The 25,842-nt window shown below is 47.6% G+C and overlaps 1 protein-coding gene across 1 annotated transcript; it reads left to right on the top strand.

Annotated features, from left to right (window-relative positions):
* Positions 1 to 896: 896 nt before the first annotated feature.
* Positions 897 to 24,846, top strand: LOC147668173 (uncharacterized; the record flags this gene model as incomplete). Its single annotated transcript, XM_086948727.1, has 4 exons — positions 897 to 995; positions 7,083 to 7,184; positions 14,602 to 14,703; positions 24,655 to 24,846. Coding segments are annotated over 4 exons (308 nt in total), but the record flags the coding sequence as incomplete, so codon positions are not given.
* Between the last annotated feature and the right edge of the window lie 996 nt (positions 24,847 to 25,842).

The following is a 25,842-nucleotide window of genomic DNA, read 5'->3' as shown; positions in this document are numbered from 1 at the left end:
TGTTCCTATTGGAGTGGGATCAAGACTGATTTACATATGGCTGATCTGTGTCTAAAGTAGGAGAGTGACAACAAACAAGGGTCTGAAATGTGGCCCCAGTAATTACCAAATGCAGAGATGAATTCCTGCATTCCACCAATCACCATCGCTTTTCCTCAACGCTGGTCTCAGGTCGCTTCACCTTGTGTCTTTTAGCAAGAGCTCAATACCTGGTGATCGCATGGCAGGACCCAGCGTGCCGCAGAGCGGGGAGATGAGTCGTAGGGAGCTTGAGGTGAACGCCCTGCCCAGCTGTCCATACGAGGGGGGCATCATCTGATCTGAGCTCCCAGTCACCAATCAGGGACAGGAGCTGCTACCCCTGCATTAGCATTTTAAACCCTGGCACCAGCCTTGCTGTCGCTGCTCTGAGGTCAGGACACCAGAGACCTGAAGGGAAAGGACAGTCTTTCTGAGCACAGTTTGCCTTATACAATTCGATCCGTTTGTCCTTCTCTTGTCCCTCAGCATCAAGTAGGAGACTACTTCACGCTTAGGGCCTAAGAGTCGGGGGAGACATCTGATGTCATGAGTCCCAAAGCAAAGATGACGTCACTTCTTGTACAGCTGCCATTTTGGTGACTTGTACATATTTGAGTCTGGAACATCCCAAGGGAGGGTTTCTCTCTAGGGGGTGGATTCAGAATGAGGCAGGTGGGACTTGGATTTTGGTGTTGAGAAGTCGGCGAAGGTTCAAGGTTCTGAGGGAATGGCGTATCGACTCCCGCCGGCCATTACTCATGAACATCTTCAGGCAAAGAGATGCTATTTCATTACTATGGTGACAGAATGGGGCACTCACAAGTTTTTACCATGTTAATAAGGTCTATTCATACTGTCGTATTTCTTTTTTCTAGATGTAGGAGCGTGCGCTGAAATGTGTCCACCAGGAGGATGTCCTGCGGGCCAGACCTGCATAAGCAATGGCTGTGGACATCAGTGCGAACCAAGCCCCGGTGAGTATTGACGCATGATAGGAAATGGGCAGCTTGAGAAGAGAAGGCTGGCAGCAAGTCTTGTGGTCCTGCCATGGTGGAACCCCTCCTACCAAGGGTTGTGAGGGTCCCACCCTGGGCTGTGATGCTGCCTTGAGCCTTTGTCTGAAGCAATAAAGCTTTAATGCACCAGTGTCTCCTACTTAAATGGAGGCATGTGATGTGATGGGATATTATGAGACTGATCACTGGACACACAGCGTTGGCTAAGATTATCAAACATGATGTGAGTTGTACATATTTTGTTTAAAGTGGGCATGAATATATAACTAAGGTATAGTCCTATTTGTATATTTTATTTTTCAATATTACTATTTGTGATGTTTGTTGGCAGTTCAAAGTTTACCAGACTACAGGTGCTGCTGGATTCAAAAGCACAGGAACACATAACTACATTAACACTGGACACAAATCCTGGGAAATATAGCAATGGGATAAGTTAGCATATTTAATTCACAATGATGTCTTAGACCGGGACATCCCAAATATATATTATGAATTCAGCCAAATTAAAATAAACATTTTAGCAGAATCCTAAAGAAATTTTTTAAAAAATAAAAAATTTGGTTTGCTTTACGATTTTATAAATCACATATAGGTTTATCCAAATGTCAATTGGTGGTATGCCTCAAACAGCTGAAAGGATTTAGAAAAGGGGGTGGTGATGAACAGAGTGTCTGAGTAAAACAGACCACTCTTACCCAGTCCAAAGATCAGGGCTTGATCCATCACCGTTATTTATCTCACTGCCCCATCCCAGCTCAGAACCTGGCTATATGCAAATCAGTCTGTCCCTGGCCCAGTGCATCATGGGAACAGGGCAGACTAAACTACCAAGCCAATTCTTCACCAGAAAGGAGACAAGCTACCGGGGACCGGTTTCTGGCATTTCAGCCTTCTTCGGCCCGGCTTGCTTGAATCCAAACAGCTGAAAGCCACACTGATCTTAAACAGATGTGTGGAAGTTGGTATCCCACCCTTAAATTGTGTTTAGAGCGATAACAAGGTTTTCATTAGGAGGCGAAAGATTAAATGTTCATAAGCAGCCCCCGCGGGGCCTCTGGTGCACATCCAAAGGCTGCTCCCAGTGGGCTGGGTTTAAAGCGCCCTGAAGCCAGCTTACACACGTACAGCGTCATTGCATTCAAGCAGCCACCCCGCCGGGCACAGGGGACACTTCCCTGATTCCTTTTGCCTCAAGTAGGGGGAAGGAATGGATTCCCTCCTCTAAATATAGAGGGTGGGTCTCTCCACACCACCAGATTCACCCCCGTCTTGTGTCCGCAGCATCTCAGTCTAATGAAAGACTGACTGCACAGAAGGAAGTGTGGAGAAGGCACATGTAAGGCTGCAGTCCCAACCCCCACCCCTGCGGAGACTAGGGTGGGTGTAGGTAAGGCCTACAGCTCCCCTCCGGCTCCACAGCCTCGTGGTCACCATTTATGGCTTTAGTGCCCCAAATAAATCCCAGCTCCACACACCGAATGTGATCAAGTATCCATCCGTTCCTATAGTAGGCATATAAAGTGCAATTTGTCTCACCATACTTTGCCCCCCACAAAAGGCACCATACAAAGTGGCTGGTTTTCACTAGTTAGTCTTTATTAATTCTCTCCGATAACGCCCTTTTTTTTTGTTGATGCATTGTCAACATTAGACCAACTTTATTAAAACCATCCAACACACATTGATAAACATAGGTCTTCCGCCCAACTATCCACCGGGACCTTCAACCAGAGTCGTTCTACAGAATGTTGTCTTGGTGCGGGGTCTCTGGCTCCCCAGCAGCCAGCTAAACGGAATGAGATGGTGATCCGTCCAGGGGAGAGCCAACATCTGGAGAGCCTGCAGGTTCGCAGAGTTAGCAAAAACCGCATCAAGCTGATGACCTCGATTATGAGTAGCTCCCACATTAACAAGATGTAAGTCCAGTTCACCAAGCGAGCTTAGAAGATCCCTTGCTACTACATCATTGGGGTCGTCAAAATGAAGGTTAAAATCCCCAAGAATAACAAAGTTGGACGAGGCAGCAGCCAGTGGGATAACAGCCTCAATGAGAGAATCTACGAACTTCCCTAGCGTAGCAGGAGGCCGATACACAAGGAGGCCAGAGATAGACAGTAGAGGGGAAAATTGACAACTTTCAGCGTTGTTGATGCCGCAGTCTACTGCTTTGCATACGAAAGTGTCTCTATACACAATGGCCACTCCACCCCCTCTCCCATCCGGCCTATCAAGATGAAACATGAGGTATCCCGGGGGGAGAGCGTTGACAATGTCGGGATCAGAACCTGTGGTCAGCCACGTTTCCGTCAGGAACAAGGCATCCAAACTATGGTCCAAAAGGAGGGAGTGAATTTCCATGGCATGGCAAGGCAGTGATCTGCAGTTAAGCAGAGCCATAGTAGGTGAATCAAGGTCCTTACAAGTGTTATGCAGGCGACAACCAAGACAATGTTTAAATACAGAACCCTCAGCCCAATAATAGCAGCAACTGGGGTGTCTGGGCATGCGTAATGCGAGCAGAGTCCCGTGAATACCTGTAAGAGGGGATCCGAGGACTAGAAGGGTTAAGCAGAGTGGCGTGCTCTGGGCCCGGACGGGCACAGACGGGCTTGACTCTGGCGAAACTCCGGCGATGACGCTGCGTGATGACGCTGCGCGTCAGCATGGCTGGCTTTATGTTCGCCGAGCGCGTGCACACTAGAGCGCTAACTGCGCCGCCTGCAATGTCCCCCCTCCCAATATGGCCACCAAACGAGACAGTGGGCAGGGACCCGCTAAAACGCGGTGATTATTCCAGAAATTAGAGTCGGGGTAAGGTGGCAGCAATGCGGGTCTGCGAGTGGCCCTAATTAAAAACCAGGGAGAACGAGGAAATAAAAAACAAAGAAATGGAGAAAAAACGGGGATATTAAAAAGCAAATTAAATTCTACAGCCAACAGCAAGTACAGAGCTCTCCTAGCGTTTTCAGTCAATGCATGACATACATTCAGAGGTGTAAGGAACAAGGCACATGATGCATAACCAACACATTCAGAGGTGCAGGGGATGAAAACACATGATGTATCAACAACACATTCAGAGGTGTAGCAATAACAATTGCGCAGTAATCACATTGGCTCATAAATGCCCCAGAACTCACATTAGTCACCACCTGTGACTGTCCTTGTGTCCCAATGTCAGGGCCTAAACGTGGCAGCTGCCCACAAAGTGCTGGGCAGCTGAATGAGACCAGGCTGGGCCAACGTGGGAGCCTCGCAGGCTCTCAAGAACCACCACAGTGGTACCGCTGAGCCTCTCTGGGGTTAAGGATAAATGCGGACAATGAGCCGCTCTGGGCAAGAACTGGCCCTCCTGAGCCTCTCTCAGGCTCTCCAACAGGAATTCTGCCTCACTAGGCAGGGTGGTCCCTCACGGGGGACCCAGGAATACTTAGGGCGCCGGGAGCGCCTCTCAGGGCTGTGAGCCTCTCAGGACTCAATAAACAAATGTGGGCACGTTTGAGTCCCTCTCGGGGGACTCTGAGCAAGGGCAAATGCTCCCAAGAGCCTCTCGGGCTCTAACTACCAAGCAAGGCGCGGCTTTCTGGGGTGGTGGGGGCCCCTCACGGGGAACCCGCGAACACGTGTGCACCTTTGTTTGGAGGCCCCGCCCCGCCCCCCCCCCCCCCCCCCCCCCCGGGGACTTGAGACGTCGGTAATGCCCTCTTGAAGCCCTCGGGGCTTCACTCTGAAAACTAGCGCGAGCTCGCGCTACCGGGAAGGGGGGGGCGGACACCGTTAATGTGTCCCGGCGCCTCTCCCTTTCCTTCTGCCTCACTCACCAGGTGTCTCGCGGCGGCTCGGCTCCTCTGCTGGGGCTGCCCTTGAGGTGCTCCTAGAATTCCCCAGACCTGGGGAAGCAGAAGGGAGACTCGCCGGGCCTGCTCCATCCGGGCGTCTTGTGCCTGCCTTCTGGGTTGCGGCTGCAGCCAATAGCAGCGCGCCCCTGGGAGACTGGAGATGGGACTTCCGGGTCGCTGTAGGCAGAGCGGCGGCCCGAGGGAAGCTCCTTTTTGTAGTGGCAATCCGGGGGCAATTATAACTATTAAGCGAGGTGGGCTCTCGCTATGGGGGCCACCAAAACCATAGCGGCAAGGTCCCTGGCGAGGTGGGCACTCACCAGGGGCTTCAAAATCGGCAAGTAAAGCGGGCAAATGCCGGGTGGGCACCGGCTGTGCTCACAAGCACTCCCCAGTGCTAGGACCACAAATAAAAGCTCTCTCAAGCAAGGCAGGGGGGCAAGGCTGGGCCCAGAGCCAGCACACTGGGTCTCCAGGCAGGGAGACAATCCAAGTGGCGGTCCTCTGGCCCAGCGACAGCAGCAGCAGCCCCCTCAGGATCCTGGAAGAGAACACATTCATGGGGACACAGCCCCATTTTTATACAGCTAAATCCTTTGTTTGGAGGTGCAGGGTGGGGGAGAAACCAGTCGCAGCTGGTTTGGGGGTACCCTTGATGGCCCAACCACCCCTTTCTTTCACTGGGGAGGCTAGGGTCGTTAGACACACCACAGGGGGGAAGAGCCAGCATTGTGTGGGGAAAACCCAGCCCATCCAGGACACAGGTACACTCCTCCCACACATCACTCATGCTAATCTCACACACCTCTGGCAGATCCATCCAGACTTCCTGGAGCCTGGCATGCCAGCCAGCTCCAGCCAATCACGCTCCAGCACCCTCACTGCACACTCTCATCAATGTCCAGAAGTAGTACTTCCCTTCTAGACACATACAAGCTGCACATACCATCGTGCAGGATTCATTCTCACAAGTTCGCACATATCCAATTCGAACCTGTACACCCACGCATCAGGAACTACCAGGGACACATACATTCCCAATGCATTCCTATGGGAGGGCAGGCCAACCTTACTCCACGCACTCAGAGTGCGCACGCACTTTCCTCTGGGGCACAGAAACCAAAAATCACTACCACTGGGTCACAAACACAAAGCAAAAAGTTTAGGGGTGAACCTGCCCTAAGGGCCAAGTCGAACACCATCACATTAACTTATTTCTTCACAATGACCTATAAACCATCACATTATGAAGCCGAAACAGGCCGAAACTAGCGTGGTTATCTTTCATTTCCTATAAGGTGGGCCTGGCAGTGCAGGGTAAACTGTTCCTATTGGAGTGGGATCAAGACTGATTTACATATGGCTGATCTTTGTCTAAAGTAGCATAGTGTCTGAAATGTGGCCACAGTAATTACCAAATGCAGAGATGAATTCCTGCGTTCCACCCATCACCATCGCTGTTCCTCAACGCTGGTGTAGGTCGAAGCACCTTGTGTCTTTTAGCAAGAGCTCAATGCCTGGTGATCGCATGGCAGGACCCAGCGTGCCGCATCGCGGGGAGATGAGTCGTAGGGAGCTTGAGGTGAACGCCCTGCCCAGCTGTCCATACGAGGAGGGCATCTGATCTGACCCCTCGGTCATCCAATCAGTCAGGGGCTTCTACCCATGCATTAGCCTTTTAAACCCTGGCACCAGCCTTGCTGTCGCTGCTCTGAGGTCAGGACAGCATTGGCAAGAATGGACAGTACACTGCCTTTCTGAGCACAGTTTGCCTTATACAATTTGATCTGTTTGTCCTTCTCTTGTCCCTCAGCATCAAGTAGGAGACTACTTCAGGCTTAGGGGCTAGTAGAGGGGGGAAACATCTGATGTCATGAGTCCCAAAGCATAGATGACGTCACTTCTTGTACAGCCGCCATTTTGGTGACTTGTTGTTCATGTTTGAGTCGAACATACCGAGGGATGATTTCTCTCTAGGGGGTGGATTCAGAATGAGGCAGGTGGGATTTGGATTTCAGTGTTGAGAAGTCAGTGAAGGTTCAAGGTTCTGAGGGAATCGTGTATCGACTCTCGCCAGCCATTACTCGTAAACATCTTCAGGCGATAAGATGCTATTTCATTATTATGGTGACAGAATGGGGCACTCACAGGTTTTTAACATGTTAATAATGTCTATTCATACTGCTGTATTTCTCCATTCTAGGTGTAGGACTGTGCGCTTTCCTGTGTAGACCAGTCAAACCTTGTCCTAACGGTCAGACCTGCGTAAGCAAACTTTGTGAACGTCACTGCATACCAGGACTCGGTGAGTGTTCATGCATGATAGGAAATGGCCAGCTTCAGAAAAGAAGGCTGGCAGCAAGTCCTCCCATGGTGGAACCCCTCCTCCCAAGGGTTGTGAGGGTCCCACCCTGGGCTGTGATGCTGCCTTGAGCCTTTATCTGATGCAATAAAGTCTTAATGCATCTGTGTCTTATAGTAAAATGGAGGCATGTGATGAGATCATGAGACTGATCACTGGCTAAGATGAACAAATATGATGTGTGAGTTGTACATATTTTGTTTATAGTGTTCATTAATATATAACTAAGGTATAGTCTTATTTGTATATTTTATGTGTTTATAAAGGGCAAGATTACTATTTAAGTCAGCTATGTTTGTTGGCAGTTCAAAGCAACCCAGACTGCATGTTCTGCTGAATTCAAAAGCACCGACACACAACTACATTAACACTGGACACAAGTCCTAGGAAATATAGCAATGGGACAAATCACAATGATGTCTTAGACGGGGACATCTCAATATATTATGAAATCAGCCAAATTAAAATAAACAACATTTTAGCAGAATCCCAAAGAAATTTAATAAACATTTTGGTTTGCTTTACCATTTTATAAATCCGTGTAGGTTTTTCAAAATGTCAATTGGTGGTATGCCTCAAACAGCTGAAAGCCACACTAATCTTAAACAGATGTGTGGAAGTTGGTATCAAAAAAATTATGTTTAGAGAGTGAACAAGGTACACATTAGGAAGTGAAAGTGTTAATGTTCGTAAGCAGCCCCCCGCTGGGCTTCTGGTGCACATCCAGAGGCTGCTCCCAGTGGGCTGGGCTTAAAGCGCCCTGAAGCCAGCTTACACAAGTACAGCGTCATTACATCCAAGCAGCCGCCCTGCCAGGGCACAGGGGACACTGAACTGATCACTTTTGCCTCAAGTAGGTGGAAGGAAGGGAGTCCCCGCTCTAAATACAGAGGGCGGGGGGGCTCTCCTCACCCCCAGGTTCGCCCCCGTCTTGCGTCCGCAGCATCTCCGTCTAATGAAAGACTGACTGCACAGAAAGAAGTGTGGAGAAGGCACATGTAAGGCTGCAGTCCCAACCCCACCCCTGCGGAGACGAGGGTGGGTGTAGGTTAAGCCTACAGCTCCCCTCCAGCTCCACAGCCTCGACGTCACCATTCATGGCTTTAGTGCCCCAAATAAATCCCAGCTCTGCACACCGACCATCAGATCAAATATCTGTCCGTTTCTAGGCGCGTGATCCGTTCTGAAAAACAGGGCTGCCCTGGACGTTGATCCCCTGAAATACCAGGGTTAGTGAAAGTGACATCACACACCCTTTGACATTAAGGATATCACAGGAAGTGACATCACACACCCTTTGACATTAATGATATCACAGGAAGTGACATCACACCCTTCGACATCAATATCACAGGAAGTGACATATGACTTTGAATCCCAGAAAGTGATGCAACATGACCTTGAACCTGATGACATCACAATAATTGATGCCACTCCACTCAAGAACGAAATGATTACATTTTTCAGGCAACGCAGCAGCTACTTTGCGGCGCCGCACCGCCTAAAAGGGAGAGGGCAGGAATGCCCCATATATAACATTATATGGTGCATTCCTGTCCTCTCCTTGCACGGGTGTGCTTTTGGCTGTCTAGCGCAGTGAAGGCCACTTTGCATCATGCTGCAAGTGCGCCTGCTTTCCAAGCAGGATTGTTTTGGGGCAGGAAGGGACAGCTGATGCGTTTCCTCAAGAATGCAGCACACAGAGAGAAATAAAAGTCAAGGAAAAATAAAGATATTTCCCCTCGTTACACCTCCCTTGGGAAGGCGTCTGATTTTGACATATTCCAGGTCTAACACTCATGGTGAATCTGGGACTGCGCCTAAATTCATGGCGAATGTGACTCCACCCATGGAACGCCTCCATGGGCGGAGCAATGGCCGCTGCGACTTCTGCTGGCTTGCGTTACTCCCGATTTACCGAACCCCACAGGGACGTGCAAGGGGGCCATGCGTGGCTCAGTAAATCTGACTTTAGTTTTGCATTACTGTTGCGTTACTCAAGATTTACTGAGCCCCACAGGGACGTGCAAGGGGGCCATGCGTGGCTCAGTAAATCTGACTTTAGTTTTGCATTACTGTTGAGTTACTCCAGATTTACCGAGCCCCACAGGGACGTGCAAGGGGGACATGCGTGGCTCGGTAAATCTGACTTTAGTTTTGCATTACTGTTGCGTTACTCAAGATTTACCGAGCCCCACAGGGACGTGCAAGGGGGCCATGCGTGGCTCAGTAAATCTGACTTTAGTTTTGCATTACTGTTGCGTTACTCAAGATTTACCGAGCCCCACAGGGACGTGCAAGGGGGCCATGCGTGGCTCAGTAAATCTGACTTTAGTTTTGCATTACTGTTGAGTTACTCCAGATTTACCGAGCCCCACAGGGACGTGCAAGGGGGACATGCGTGGCTCGGTAAATCTGACTTTAGTTTTGCATTACTGTTGCGTTACTCAAGATTTACCGAGCCCCACAGGGACGTGCAAGGTGGCCATGCATGGCTCGGTAAATCTGACTTTAGTTTTGCATTACTGTTGCGTCACTCCAGATTTAACGAGCCCCACAGGGACGTGCAAGGTGGCCATGCGTGGCTCAGTAAATCTGACATTAGTTTTGCATGACTGTTGCGTTACATTGCGCGATGCAAGGGCAGCGCAACACTTTGATTAATGTGGCACCTCGTGTATGTATTGATAAATAAAAGGGAGAGTTACATAAAACATAGTTAAGAAAATGGTCAACCCCACCAATATAAATCAATATGCAACAATGCATTAATATACCCTCCATTAGTGGAGAAGTGTGGCTCAGGGGTTAGAGGCGGCAGACCTGGAGCTTGAGTTCGCCCCTGGACCAGGGTTCAATTCCCCGCTTCGGCGGGTCTTGGGCTAAAAAATTCCACGGACTCGTTAATTCTCGCTCCGGTGCCTTCTCGACTCACGGGTTCACACTCTGCGACTCTGGGTAATAGCTTGCTTAATCTCCACAACGGCCCCTCACGGTGGGATGCCTGGCTTTCACCTTGTGGATACCTCTTCAGGGTTATCTCGCAGGGGAATACCAGGACGGGTTCCCTAAGCAAGCGCGGAGATGCCCCAGGGTAAGTCATGCGCTATATAAGCTTCATTCATTTCATTAGTGCTGATTCGACATGCATTTCTTTTCATGCATTTCTTTTACCAAACAGAGTGTAATTTCCCAATCAGAGCTGTAGAAATTAATCAGCACAATTAGTGCATGGGTTACTTGCTGTTCTTCATGCCTCTTTTGCCACCAGTGAGGCCAGAGTTTGGAAAGGCAGTGCTAGGGGTCTGAACGGGTAACCCCAGAGCCGCCCCCCTGGTGAGCCCTAAATGATGTGAGGTCTGCAGATCAAGACAAAAACAAGGGGGTGCTTGCCCACTCCCCTCTGCAGAGGTATGAGCTAGCTGTGTTCATATGGGTGTGATTTACCCTTTCAATGTGTATATCGGTCTCTGTCCCACAGTGGGGGTGAGATGAATAGAGAGACAGCGAGACAGACCAAGAGTTAGATAGATAGGCAGAGAGAGATGGTGAGGAGGAAAGGAGAATGAGAGCGAAAATTGTGAGTTACAAAGAAGGATAAATTGGGAGAGAGAAGATAGTGAGAGGGAAAGTGAGATAAGAAGAGATCAAGAGGCAGAGGGTGAGGAAAGACAGATGGAGACCAATCAGCCCCTTCCAAGGAACACTCCAGTAACAGAGCTAAACCCACCGCACCTTGGTATAATGATAAACTAAGGACACAGAAACAGATAAACCGTAGCAAGGAAAGAACTTGGAGAAAAGACTACGATGCTAGTAGTAAGTCTGCCTACAAGGAATCCTTAGCACTATACAAAAACATGATAGCGGAAGCAAAAAGAGAATACTACAGTGATCAAATTGAGAAAGCCAAGAACTCCAGCAAACAATTATTTTTAATCACCAAAGCATTATCAGGCAATTCCCCAGACCTCACTCCCCCCCCCCCCCCCCCGTCACAATTTTTGTGTGACTCTCTTGCCTCTTTTTTCTACACTAAAGTAGATGACATCTACCAAGCATTCTCTTCCAAATCACCTCCGGGTTTAATCTCATCTACCACCCCCCCTCCAGCTAATACCTTCTCTTGCTTCCAACCAGTCACCCAGGACCAAATAAAAAACACACTATCAACCATCAAATCAGGTTCACCCCTGGACCCTTGCCCTCTATCTGTACTTAGACCAGTTATAGATGTCGTCATACCGGCTCTCACACAGGTCTGCAATTTAATATTGCAGTCAGGCAATTACCCGGATCCTCTCAAAAATACTCTATTAAAACCTCTGCTAAAAAAACCCTCACTGGACAAAAGTGAGCTAAAAAACTATCGACCAATTGCTAGTCTACCCTTCATGGCAAAGACGATTGAACAAATCATGAATACCCAGATCTCGGAGTTTATTGAAGAACATCAACTTCTTGACAACACGCAGTTTGGGTTCCGAAAACATCACGGGACCGAGACAGCCTTGATCAAAGCCGCTGATGATATCAGGGTCATCGGGGACCAGGGTGGCACTGCCATACTGGTTCTGCTAGATCTATCAGCGGCTTTCGACACGGTCGACCACAACACCTTGGTCGACCGTGTCCAAGGACTTGGCATTTGCCACACTGCCAAAAACCTAATAGCGTCCTTCCTCGCCAAAAGAACGCAGGCTGTCATTCTGGGACCCTTTCAATCAGCTCAACTCTCTGCCCCCTGCGGAGTTCCCCAAGGCTCATCCCTTAGTCCGACACTTTTTAACATCTATGTGTCGGACCTAGCTAAAACCATCAAAGCACATGGGATGAGCCTTACCTCGTACGCCGACGACACCCAACTAGTGTTGGCGATTAAAGGCGACGGAGAGCAAGTAGCTGAAAAATTTAAGAAAGGGCTCCTAGACATAGGAGATTGGATGGCGACAAACTGCTTAAAGCTGAATTCAGAAAAAACCGAGGTACTCATCTTTGGTCCACTCTCCCCAGCCTGGTCCACCTGTTGGTGGCCAGAGACCTTCGGTACTCCTCCTACGCCGGCCTCGAAGGTCAGGAACCTGGGTGTCACCTTTGATGATCGACTTAATTTCATGAACCATGCTAATAAAACAGTATCTACAGCGCACTTGAAATTAAAAATGATCCGCAAAATACGCCCTTTTCTTCCTGACTCCGCCATGAAGACACTGGTTTCTGCCCTTGTCCTTTCATCCCTGGATTACTGTAATGGTTTGTTCCTCAATGCTCAAATCAGAGTAATTGCAAAACTTCAAACTATACAAAACGCAGCAGCTTGTCTCCTCACCGGCAAAACAAAGTTTGAACCCATCTCCAAAAACATAAAAGATCTTCATTGGCTGACTGTACAAAAAAGAATTCATTTCAAAGCACTCTGCATAGTCTTCAAATCAATCAATAATCAAGGACCACATTTTTTAAGAGACCAACTACAGTCCTACAAACCCACAAGAGCTCTACGATCAGCCACTCTCAGCCAACTGGTTGTCCCTCGTACCAAAACAGTCTCCTGGGGTGACCGTCGCTTTTTGGTGGCGGCCCCCAGACTCTGGAACACCTTGCCTCTCAATATCAGACAAAGTGTAACACTGCTTCAGTTCCGCAAACTCTTGAAAACCTGGCTGTTCTCTCAGTAATCTTTTTTCCATACCGTCATATCTGCTCTATTCATCCTATGCCCTCACACTTCCATAGTTAATACTGGTTTTAGCGCCTTGACGCCCACGGGTATAAGTAGCGCTTTATAAATATTAAAAATAAATAAATAAAGAAGAGATTGGAGGATAGATGGAGAAACACGAGAGAAGAGTGGAACAGTATGACCCAGTGAAAGGGGAAGTGAGATGCAGCGAGAGAAGGTTAGAGGCGTGGAAAGGGGAGATTTCGCAGATTACCAGAGAAGGAAAAATGGTGTGAAAAAAGAAATCCAAAGAAGCAGAAGGAATCAGAAGGGGAAAGAGGAGGGAGAAATTCATACCAATTGATTTCCATGCATGATCCTTCACACTCACATACCCTTTCACATTCACATAAACATCACATTAACAATACCCTTATCAGTTCACATTCCACTCTGATTCACATACACCCATTCACGTTGTCCCATACCCTTTAACATTTAAACCTACCATACACTTTCAAATGAACCCAGTCTTATTAAAACATGCCCATTGACTTTCATGCATGCCCCATCACATTCACACATACACTTTCATATCACAGTTAACCTTTCACACTCTTACATGCCCTTCCATATTAGCACGTCATTCACTTTGAATTGTACCCCTTCACATTCAAACATACCCTTTCACATTCACACATGCCATTCACATAAGCATCATCACATTAACAATACCCTTTTCCATTCATACACACCCCTTCACATTCAAACATACCCTTTACATTCACAAATACCCCTTCACATTCATTCATACCCTTTACATTCATATAGGCCTTTCACATTCACACATAGCTTTGAATGTTCATATATACCCCTTCACATTCTCGAATACCCTTCACAAATACTCCTTTATATTCACACCTGCCCGTTTACATTCACAAATACCCTTACACACTCACACTTACCATTTCCTTTCAAGTATACCCCTTTATATACATACATACTGTTATATCCAGGCCCGGACTGGCCATTGCGGGCACCGTGCAATCCCCCTGTGGGCCGCAATGGTGGGGGACGATTTTGGGCCCCTGGGGGCCGATTTTGTGACCGGGCCGTTTTTGCAGTATAGCTGCAAAATCGACCCTGTAACAAAGTCTGCCAAAGCGGCCCAGGCAAGGAGCTGGAGCTCTGTCTCCCCCACTTACGGAGGGGGGGGTTTGGCGGCCGGCCGGCCAGCTGAGCACTTTGCCAGGGCCAGGTGAGCACTTTGCCAGGGCCAGTGTTCGTTCCCAGTCCGGCCCGGGTTATATCCTGCCTATTTAATCATATGTATCCCAGTTTACCTTGTTCCTGGATTTCCAGCGATAATTGCACATTCATCAGCTATTGCTGGTATTCCTATCGCTTTTGAGATGAGCGTCGCTGATAGCGTTCTATCCCCGTGATAGAAACCAGCGATAGCCGGCGATAATTATCCTAGCGCTAAGTGCGCTTAGCGATAATTATCGCCGGTTGTTGGTGATATGCCCCAATGAAGGTTCAAGGTTCTGCGGGAATGGCGTATCGACTCACACCTGCCATTACTCATGAACATCTTCTGGCAATACGATGCTATTTCATTACTATGGTGGCAGAATAGGGCAAATCAGTTTTTACCATGTTAATGTCTATTCATACTGCCTTACTTCTCCATTCTAGGTGTAGGACTGTGCGCTAATCTGTGTGGACCAGGAAAACCTTGTCCTAACGGTCACACCTGCATAATCAATATTTGTGGACGTCACTGCGTACCAGGACTCGGTGAGTGTTCATGCATGATAGGAAATAGCCAACTTCAGAAAAGAAGGCTGGCAGCAAGTCTTGTGGTCCTGCCATGTTGGGACCCCTTCTCCCAAGGGTTGTGAGGGTCTCACTCTGTGCTGTGATGCTGCCTTGAGCCTTTGTATGAAGCAATAAAGCCTTAATGCATCTGTGTCTTATAGTAAAATGGAGGCATGTGATATTATGAGACTGATCACTGGACACACAGCGTTGGCTAAGATGATCAAACATGATGTGTGAGTTGCATATATTATGTTTATAGTGTTCATTAATTTATAACTAGGGTATAGTCTTATTTGTGTTATGTTTTGTGTTTATAAAGGGCAATATTACTATTTAAGTCTGTTTGTTGGCAGTTTAAAGCAAACCAGACTAGAGGTGCTGCTGAATTCAAAAGCACAGGAACACATATAACTACATTAACACTGGAAACGAGTCCTGGGAAATATAGCTATCTTATCTTAATAGTCATTTGTTGAGCGCACGTACACCCTTGGGTTTCTTGGCGCTATAGAATCAAGACAACAATACCATTCCTAAGCATAGGCCTGTTGGAATAACCAAGTTTTTAAAGATTTTCGGAACGTCAGTAGATCCTTGCTCTGTCTAATATAAAGGGGGAGAGCATTCCAGAAGGGGGCAGCCAGATGGTGAAAACAGCTGCCGCCCTGGCGTTTTTTTTAAATGAGGAGACGTTTGCAAGAAGTAGATGTTTAGAGCGTAAGTTGCGCGAAGGTGCGTAGTTGGTAATAGATTGCCTGATAAATCTAGGGCCAGAGTCATGGAGCGCCCTAAAGGTGATACATCCTGCTTTAAAAGCAATCCGCTGGGCCACTGGCAGCCAGTGAAGTTTTTCTAACCCAGCTCTAATTGATTGCCACTTTGGTTGTTTCCAAATCAGTCTAGCCGCCTGGTTTTGGACAATCTGTAGGCGTTTTAGTAGTCCCACCGGGAGACCTAAATAGAGACTGTTTGAAAAATCCAACCGGGAGAGAACAAGGGCAATCACCACTTGAACAAGTGCAGAGTGTGTTAAGAGGTGGGCGATCTTTCTAATCTTCCTAAGTTGGTGGAAACTAGCAGAGACTACCGTTGCCACCTGTCCTTTGAGGGATAGATCCTCGTTGAGTGTAATCCCCAGGCTTTTTACCGATTGGGTCTTTGTTGGGGGGGATCCCATGTCTGTTGGCCAGCACAGTTGCCCCCAGCTCAGTCCACTTTCCCCAGGCAAGATCAATTCTGTCTTGCCTGGGTTCAGTTTAAGATGGTTATAGGTCATCCACTTTTGTATGTGTGACATTATGGCTGAGCATTCGGTTGCGGAGTTTGGGGAGTTTAGAGGGATGATCAGCTGAAGATCGTCAGCATAATTAAATAGGTTTAAGTTATAATTTTTTAAGGAATGAATCAGTGGGCGGAGGTAAAGGTTAAATAATAAGGGGGAAAGTGATGAACCTTGGGGAACACCACAGGTCGATGACATCTTGGGGGCTGTAAATGATCCCAAACGCACCGATTGTGTGCAGTTTGTGATAAAAGAGGCAATCCAGTTCCGAGCAGGGCCCCTGAGGCCGGCCTGTTCGACACGGTTGATCAAGATGTTATAGTCAACCGTGTCGAACGCGGCCGACAAATCAAGGAGCACCAGGGCCTGGTGGATGCCTTTGTCAGCATTAGATCTTAGTTTGTCTTGAACAGCCAGAATTACAGTTTCCGTGGAGTGACATGGCCGGAATCCTGCTTGGTTAGGTTCCAAGTATTCAGAGCTTTCAATGAAATTGGAGAGACATCTGGAGACATGTGCCTCCAGAAGCTTAGAAAAAAAAGGAAGAAGGGAAATGGGTCTATAATTAACTAAAGTTAAGGGATCAGCTCCTGTTTTTTTTTAATAGTGGAATCAAGGTGGCGTTTTTAAACCCGTCAGGGACTTTGCCCTGGTTGAGTGATTCGTTCAGGAGGGGAAGAATTGCTGATGGGATTGCTAGACACACTTCCTTTAAAATGTGAGGGGGACAGCTGTCAAAAGGCGAGCCTGATTTGACACGTGAAAGAAGTTCAAACAGGGTCTTCTCATCGATGGGGGGGAGTGTGTCTAGTGTGGTTGGATTGAAGTAGATATCTTCAATAGGTTCCCTATTAGAGAGACCTTGAATGCCCTTTTTAATAGTGGCGATTTTCTCTATAAAAAAGTCATTCAAGGAGTCGCAAAGCTCTTGTGAGGTCGCCAGGGGAAGCACAGTCCTTTCACTGTTACACAGGTCATTTACAATGTTAAAAGTTTCCTTTGTTTTGAGAGTTTAGAATTTTTCCAGAGAAGTAGTTAATTTTGCTTTGTAGGATAAGCTTCACATATTTCCTCCGGGCTACAATATATTCCTCCTTGTCTTGAGGTTTATATTTTGTTCTCCATTTCCTCTCTTTTTGGCGTACCTCGAGCTTTAGATGTTTGAGATCCGAGGTAAACCATTTGTTTGCATCTCTGGTACGTGCACGTGTAAATTTTGTGAGAGGAGCATGAGAGTCAGTTGCCTCTGAGAGCCAGTGTGTAATGTCCTCTTCCATAAGATTTAAGTTTACCTCCTTTCCGGACAATGGTACCGTAGATGCCAGTGTTGCAATAAAGGCAGGTAAATCTATGGCTTTCCATTTCCTGGTTTCGCCGCCCGCCAGAGGTGGATTTTTTATATAGCCATCGATAGTTAGCATGAACTGGATAGTAGCATGGTCAGACCAAATGCAAGGCGTTATAGAAATTAATGTACAGGAGAGATTATACGACCAAATTTGGTCTAGCGTGTGGCCTTTCTCATGCGTAGCTACATGTATATGCTGTGTAAGATTAATGTTAGAGAGTAGCTCTGAGACTTCCAGTGCCTGAGGGTCACGCGTAGTGTTGTCGAACCAGTAATTTAAGTCCCAATGGGATCAGTTAGTATATTTAATTCCGAACAATGTCACTAACTGGGTGTGTGTGTGTGTGTGTGTATATATATATATATATATATATATATATATATATATATATATACTTCCGCTAGTGTGTCTGCAGCCAATCAACTCGTAGCTGCGGGTTGAAATTCATCTTCCCCCTCAGTGGAACCCGTTGTGTGCAGGTGAATTCTATAAACATTAGGCATCTGAAGAAGGCGTGATATGCCGAAATGCATCATGACGTTTGTTTCCTGTCAAAAGAGGTCCGTTTTAACTTACCTGTGTGGGCTGACGTCTTCTTGTTGGAGAGGTTCGTTTGTTCGGATGTTTAGTGCGCTGCCACTCGCACTTGAAGCCCCCGCCCTGAAGTGCTCGGCGCACTGTGGTAACTCTTGGAAAGTCTCAATGCTCTTGGGAAGACGCCGAGCCACCGCAGCTGACAGCGCATCGACAGGCCATTAACATTGGGAGATGACTGCATCGAGTCACCGCTGCCTACTAAGGGAAGTGACACTGGTGCGCTGTTAGTATTGTTGGTAGGGTGTAGGTAAAGACAGATGACCCCCTCACACTACAATGACCACAATCCTGGGAGTGCTGCGGACACCGCCCACTGGGGCAAGGACTTCCGCTAGTGTCTGCAGCCAATCAACTCGTAGCTGCGGGTTGAAATTCATCTTCCCCCCCCCCCTCAGTGGAACCCGTTGTGTGCAGGTGAATTCTACAAACATTAGGCATCTGAAGAAGGCGCGATATGCCGAAATGCATCATGCCGTTTGTTTCCTGTCAATGGAGGTCCTTTTTAACTTACCTGTGTGGGCTGACGCCTTCTTGTTGGAGAGGTTCGTTTGATCGGAGATATATATAATCTATATCTCAAACAAAGCTTAAAGTCACACTGGGGCATATATACAAAGGCTTATTGCCACAGGAACCTCACTTCTAGAGACGTTCCTTTGGCCATTAACCCCTTCGAGGCTGACGGGCTGAGCTCGTCATGGCGTAGCCCGCTTGCACGCTGATGACGAGCCCAGCTCATCACGCAAAGTGCGATTTGACAAATCTCAGCGCAGGAGCGGAATTCCGCTAGCGCGCATGAGGTTAACTCTTCACGTTAATAACACTGCGACCTTAAGCCACTTAACATGGCTTAACGCCACCTTGTAAATGCCCCCTTTCACGCTACAATTAGTGTGAAAGGGCTGGGAAAGGTTGTTGCATTGGGCATTCGGTCGCAGCACTTTGCTGTTGACCCTGCTCCCTATTTACAAGGGTGGTGTAAATGGGAGGCAGCCCCAAAATTAAGACCAAATAACCCCAGGTCTTAATGTGGCGAAACAAGGAGAAATTGTTGTTCTCCTTTTTTTGCTGTTTCTATCTGTGTTGCATTCTGCAGCATACATAGCAAGAGCGAATCGCCATGAATGACTGTTCATGTGCAGGAAGGTGTCCCTTCCGGCACATAAACAACCATTAAAAAAAATGGCAATTTGCAACTTGTAAGTGTCCTGCACAATGCAGCACACATAGGAGTTACTAATCACCATTAGTGATTGTGCAGGAAGGGACACCTCCCTGCACATAAACAATCATCCCCTCAATACACACCTTTGCACTATGATCCAAGGGTTCCTGCGTTGGTGCTAGGCAGCTGAACTTGGAGCCAGCGCTAAAGGAAATGCAGGGCTACCCTGTATTATCGTAAATACGGCGCAGCCCTGCCTTTTCAAAATGGCACAGTGTGGTGTTAGCAATTTCGGCTTAACGCTGCGCTGCACCATCCCCTAGTAAATATGCCCAACACTTCTTAGACGTGTAGAACTTGGTAGGTCCCCTTTAAATTGTGTTTATGGAGTCGACCAGGTAAACATTAGGCAGTAGAAGGGTTAATGTTAAGTCTGATAAGAGATTTCCTAGCAGCGACTCCTTCCCCCCCCCCCCCCCCCCTCTCCCCCTTCTGCCCAGGGTCTCTAATGCACATCCAGGGACTGCTCCCAGTGGGCTGGGTTTAAAGCGCCCTGAAGCTAGATTACACAAGTACAGCGCCATTGCAGCCACCCTGCCAGGGCACCGGCAGGGGCGGCTCTAGGCTCATGGAGGCCCTGGGCAGGGAGCGTAGGTAGGGGGCCCTGGAATAGCCGTGGAGGCCAGTGAAGAGGGGGGGGTCAGGGTGTTTGGAAGTGGAACAGAGCCGGAGGCCGCCAAATCCCTTTCAGGGGCCACCATGCAAATATGTATCCATCCTCAGAGGATTATTATATTAAGGATATATATTGGCGAGGTGGCCCCTGGGGTTTGGTGGCCCTGTGCAGGTGCACAGCTTCCACATGCCTAAGGCCGGCCCTGGCACTGGGGACACTTCCCTGATCCCTTTTGCCTCAAGTAGGGGGAAGAAAGGGAGTCCCCACTCTGCTGCTCCCAGTGGGCTGGGTTTAAAGCACCCTGAAGCCAGCTTACACAAGTACAGCGTCATTACATCCAAGCAGCCGCCCTGCCAGGGCACAGGGGACACTGAACTGATCCCTTTTGCCTCAAGTAGGTGGAAGGAAGTGAGTCCCCGCTCTAAATACACAGAGGGGGGGGGGGGTCTCTCCACACCCCCAGGTTCACCCCGTCTTGTGTCCGCAGCATCTCAGTCTAATGAAAGACTGACTGCACAGAAGGAAGTGTGGGGAAGTCACATGTAAGGCTGCAGTCCCAACCCCACCACTGCGGAGACAAGGGTGGGTGTAGGTAATGCCCACAGGTGCCCTCCGGCTCCACAGCCTAGAGGTCACCATTTATGGCTTTAGTGCCCCAAATAAATCCCAGCTCCATACACCGACCATCAGATCAAATATCCGTCCGTTTTCAAGGCACCTTGATCCGTTCTGATAAACAGGGCTGCCCTGGACGGTGATCTCCCTGGAATACCAGGGTTAGTGAAAGTGACATCACACACCCTTTGACATTAATGATGTCACAGGAAGTGACATCACACACTCTGACAGGGGCACAGAGAGTTTGTGAGAAAGAAAGAGAAAGCACTGAGACAAGGGAGACAGGAACAGTTAGTGACCAATGAAGAATGCAATGGAAACAGACGGTGGGGAGAGTGTGAGGGGACAGGTGAGAGACGAAGAAGAGAGGCACACACAGACCGCTCACTTTCACATAAATCATGTCCTATACAAACATACCCATTGAATTTCATGCATGACCCTTCACACTCACACATACCCTTTCACATTCACACATACCATTCACATACATGAAACAGCCTAATCTGTGCATGACTAAGCACAGGCGAAACCATGCCGGTCTAAACCACGCACATGCCTTTACCACGCACATGCCTTTACCACGCACATGCGTGGTTTAGACGTTAGTAGTAGTAGTTGGCGCTCATTACTCGAGGCGGAGGGTCAGAGGTGACTTCCTGCCTGCACGAGGAACGGCTTGGTGAGTATGATTTATGGGAGTAACTTTTTAGGGTTTTAAGGCTCAGGGCCGGTGGTCAGGATACTTTATAGGGCAGAGAGGCCGGTTTTAGGGCTCAGAGTGGGGGCTGGGTAGGTTGCAGGTCCGTGTTTTAGGCTTCAAGACAGGGGTCAGGGTACTTTTTACAGCTGCAGGGACGGTTTTAGGGTGGGAGTCTGGGGTGTTTTTTTTAGGTCCAGGGCCAAGGTTTTAGGGCTCAGGGCAGGGGGTGTTGGGGTCCATTTCAAAGCTGGGAGCTGGGTTTTAGGGCTCAGGGCCCAGGGGGAGGCTTTGTTTTTAGAGCTGGGGTCCGGGCTTTCAGAAGTCGGGGTGGGGGCTGGGGTATTTTTAGGGCTGGGGTTATACTCCGGGCAGGGGGCATACTCCAGGCAGGGGGCTGGGATTTAGGACTGGTTTTAGGACTAAGGGGAGGCTAGGGCATAACTTTAACCGCACATATGCCTTTACCAATTATGCTATTTCAACTGAATCAGTTGTAACGGCCTGCATGGTAAAGGCATGCATAGTTAAGAAACGGTTGTTAAGACTGCGTTGTTCAGGCATGCGTCATGAGGGATTGCACCCCTTCACATTCACACGTACCATTCTGATTCACATATACCCCTTCACGTTCACCCCTACCCTTTCACATTTAGACCTCCCATACACTTTCAAATAACCCCGTCATATTCAAACATACCTATTTAATTTCACGCATGCCCCATCACATTCACACATACACCTTCATATCACATATACCTCTATGCATTCACTAATACCCTTTCACATTCACATTTACCCTTTCACACTTATTTACATATACCCCTTCATATTCACCCTTACCCTTTACAAATACTCTTATATATTCACACATACCCTTCCACATTCACACATACCATTTACATTCACATATACTCGTTTATATTTAAACATTCCCCTTCACATTCATGCACACCCCTTCACATCCACACACAGCTCTTAATATTCATGCATACCCCTTTGTACTTGTGCATACAACTTCTTTTTCAAAATGACCCCTTCACATTCTTTGATACTCCTTCCCATTCATACCCCTTCACACCCCACTATGGCCCTTCAGATCCATTCTTATCTTGTGACAATCTTGCATTTCCTCTCACATTTAAGCGTTCACCGTCGGATTCATGCTTATTGACTTACATTCACATATTCCCCTTCGCTTATAGGCATATCCCTTCACTTACACACACCCCTTGAAATTCACACATACCCCTTCATGTTGATGCACACCCCTTCACATTCACATATAGCACTTCACACTCAAGCACATTCATTCACTACCCATCACATTCACTCATAAGTTCACAATGACATTTAAACCATCACATAACGAATTTAAATCTTGCCTGGGTTTTCTTGCATTTCCTCCGCGGTGGACCTGGCCTGGCACTACAGGGTGGACTGTTCCTATTGGAGTGGAATCAAGACTGATTTACATATGGCCAATCTTTGTTTAAAGTAGCACATTGACAAAAAACAAGGGTCTGAAATGTGGCCCAGTAATTACCAAATGCACAGATCAATTCCTGCATTCCACCCATCACCAGTGATTTTTCTCAATGCTAGCATTAGACCTCTGCACCTTGTGACTTTTAGCAAGAGTTACATACCTGGGGCCTGATTCACAAAAGTCAACAGACTAAAGTCTAACTTTATGGCTTTTGGTATTCACAAATGGCGTTTAGGAGTAGTAAAGTTAGACTTTTGTCTCAGTTAAACAAGTTTTGATCTTGGGGCCTAAGAGTAGGTTGGAACATCTGATGTCATGAGAACCAAAGCATAGATGTTGTCACTTCTTGTACACCGGCCATTCTGGTGACTTGTCCATATTTGACAGTGGACTGCATAATTTATTCTTGCACCCACTATGGATTGAATAGTGGGATAGCTAGTGTTGTCAGCGATGAAAGACATTCCTTCCCCTAAAACTCTGGGGTGAAAGAAGCAGCCCTCAGATGCCTCAGTAATCAGGATCTTGATGGAAATGTCCTCATCAAATATCATCCCAAGATTTGTAAGAGTCCTGAAAGAAGCTGGGTTGAGGCCCAGTGTGTCAAGTCAGCAACCTGAGGATCAAATGGATGAAGGACCAACCAGCACCCTTAGCAGAGTTATGTTTGAGTTAAGTTTAAGGCATTTTCTTGTCATCCAGCATGCAAGTGCTCTGAATCCCCTTTGTAATGTATTATGGACCCCAGTGTTGTTTCTATCAAGGTTTGGAACCAACAGGGTATAAGACCTACATGAAAGATGGTATGTAGTAAAGAGATTGGGAGGAGTTACATACAGATTGAAGAGTCCTGCTTAATAAGGACTCCTGCTGGTATCTGCAAAATGTTGGTAGCCAATGACTTAAGGGGTGGGATGCAGAGCTCCTGGGTACAGCCCACTAAGAGACCAGTCCAACCCTTGGACTCCCCTTTGATGCCCGGCCTTACAAGTCGAGATAAATCTGGGCATTGGCTGTTGAAAGGTCAGACTCAGTGGCAGCTCTTCCTCGGCCAATGATCATGCAAAGCTCTTTTTGAACAGTTATCAGACCCACAGTAGTGCAGTGCTGAGCCCTACAACCAGCTTGACCTGGGTCTAGCAAAGGTGCAAGCCTTCCTTCGATCACATTTTGTATGTTTGATGTACAGCATTAAGTGGCAGTTATGCTCAGACGCGGCTCCCGTTCTCACAGTGGGACTAGTAGCAACCTACACCCGACTGATGAGCCCCAATTAGTGCAAAACTAGTCTTGTGTTACTTGTGTTATGGTTCAGGAAGGAACTCCCCTGACTGTTTTGGCTGGACTGTTCCTATTGGTGCAGGGTCAAGACTGGTTTGCATATGGTGCATCCTGAGATGGCATGAAGGGGGGGGGGGAAAGAATGCTGGATTAGAATGCTAGTGAGTGTCAGTGGTCATACACTTTGAAAGCATGTCTCCCATCATCTTTTGTGTGTTTAATAAACTACTGAGACGTCACATGGTATCTGTGCTCCTATTTAATCTACATGGAAATCTTCAAAGCATAGATTTAGGCAAAGGTGTAATGGAACCCGCTGTGCAAACATATATATTTTGTTTTCCTACTTTCTTCAGTAAAACATTTTGCCTTAGGAGAAAGCACTTCTCCCACACCCCATCAAAACTGAGTGATCCAGCCCTAGGCTCAAATAAATCTCTGGCCATTTTGAAGGATTGGGGGGGGGGGGGTGATATTAGAGTTCCCCTTAGTGGGATTTATGACTGCGGGTGTCTCTCCATTCATAGTGGAGGAATCCACAACAGTAAATCTATTTGTTGCTACCAGGAATCACTTTGTGAATATATGGCAGACTGAAGTGGAGATTTTTTCAGTACACTTCTAAACTAGTCAAGAGCTTCTGGTCAAGGTTCAACATTGGCCAGGTTAACCGTTGTTATGCAGATTACTTTGTTGTTCTGCCTCATTGATCCTTAACTTTGCCTTCAATCATGCATGGCCTTTTATTGAATTGTATCCTTGTTTTTCAGAATAATAGGATCATCTGCATCCAGGGTCTCAACATTCGGTGATGTCCACCAGGCCCTGGGTCTTCTCTCTTCGCGCCAATTGAGAACGGAGCAGTTGCGGCATTGTTTGCGGATGCTGTTTGTCTCAACTTGTCATTTATGATATTGCTTGGCACACTAATGCAAAGCAGGAAAAATAAAGAGATTTCTTTTAATATCAGAATCCTGCTCTTTAATATATTGCAGATAGTTTCATGCGTTGACTACAAAAATGTTCATAAATTCATAACCTACGCATTCATGATGCATACCATTGTTGTGAAGGGTCTTGTGGGCTTGGGTGAGAAGTATATAATATTTTCATATAAAAATACAACTTGAAAATAAATTATTCAAAATACATAGAACAGAAACAATATTACAACATTTCTAAGTTTATATTTAAATTCTTATATTGTTGTTGGTGAAGCCAAACAATCAATCAGTGGCTTGTATAGCGCAGTTACTCACCCGTGAGGTCCAGTCACTGGGGGGAGGGGCTGCTGGTCCTTCAGGGTGTAGGATCATTAGAAGAGCTAGGTCTCGAGGGCCTTCTTGAATTGGGTCAGTGACGCAGATTGCCTGAGGTGGAGGGGCAGGGTGTTCCATGTCTTTGTGACCAGGAAGGAGAACAATCTTCCTCTGGTTCTGGTCTTGTGGATCCTGGGGGTGGCGGCTAGGGCAAGTTGGGTGGAACAGAGTTGTCTGGTGGGTACGTGGAATGCAAGGAGTGGTTCAGGTATGCCGGTGCTTCATTGTGGAGAGCTTTAGACCTGTGTGAGGAGCTTGAAGGTGATTCTCTTGTTGACTGGGCGCCTGTGGAGTTGTTGGAGCAGTTGGGTGTTGTGGCTGGGGATGTCGAGGACCAGTCTGGCTGCTGCATTTTGGACTTTAGTTTCTTGAGATGTTTCTGGTTGACGCCGATGTAGAGTGCGTTGCTGTAGTTGAGTCTGCTGGTGATGAGTGTGTGTGTGACCGTATTTCTTGATTCTGTGAGGGTCCATCTGAATGTCTTTCGAAGCAGGCGGAGCGTGTGGAAGCAGGCTAAGGAAACCGCTTTCATTTGACTGTTCATTGTGAGCTACTAGTCCAGTATGATGCTGAGGTTGCGTTGCATGGTCTGGGTGGGAGGGGATCCCAGAGCGGCTGGCCACCAAGAGTCATCTCAGG

Source organism: Lissotriton vulgaris, unplaced genomic scaffold (genome assembly GCF_964263255.1).
Source record: "Lissotriton vulgaris unplaced genomic scaffold, aLisVul1.2 SCAFFOLD_5313, whole genome shotgun sequence".
NCBI lineage: Eukaryota > Metazoa > Chordata > Amphibia > Caudata > Salamandridae > Lissotriton > Lissotriton vulgaris.
This window is presented reverse-complemented; position numbering and strand designations above follow the sequence as displayed.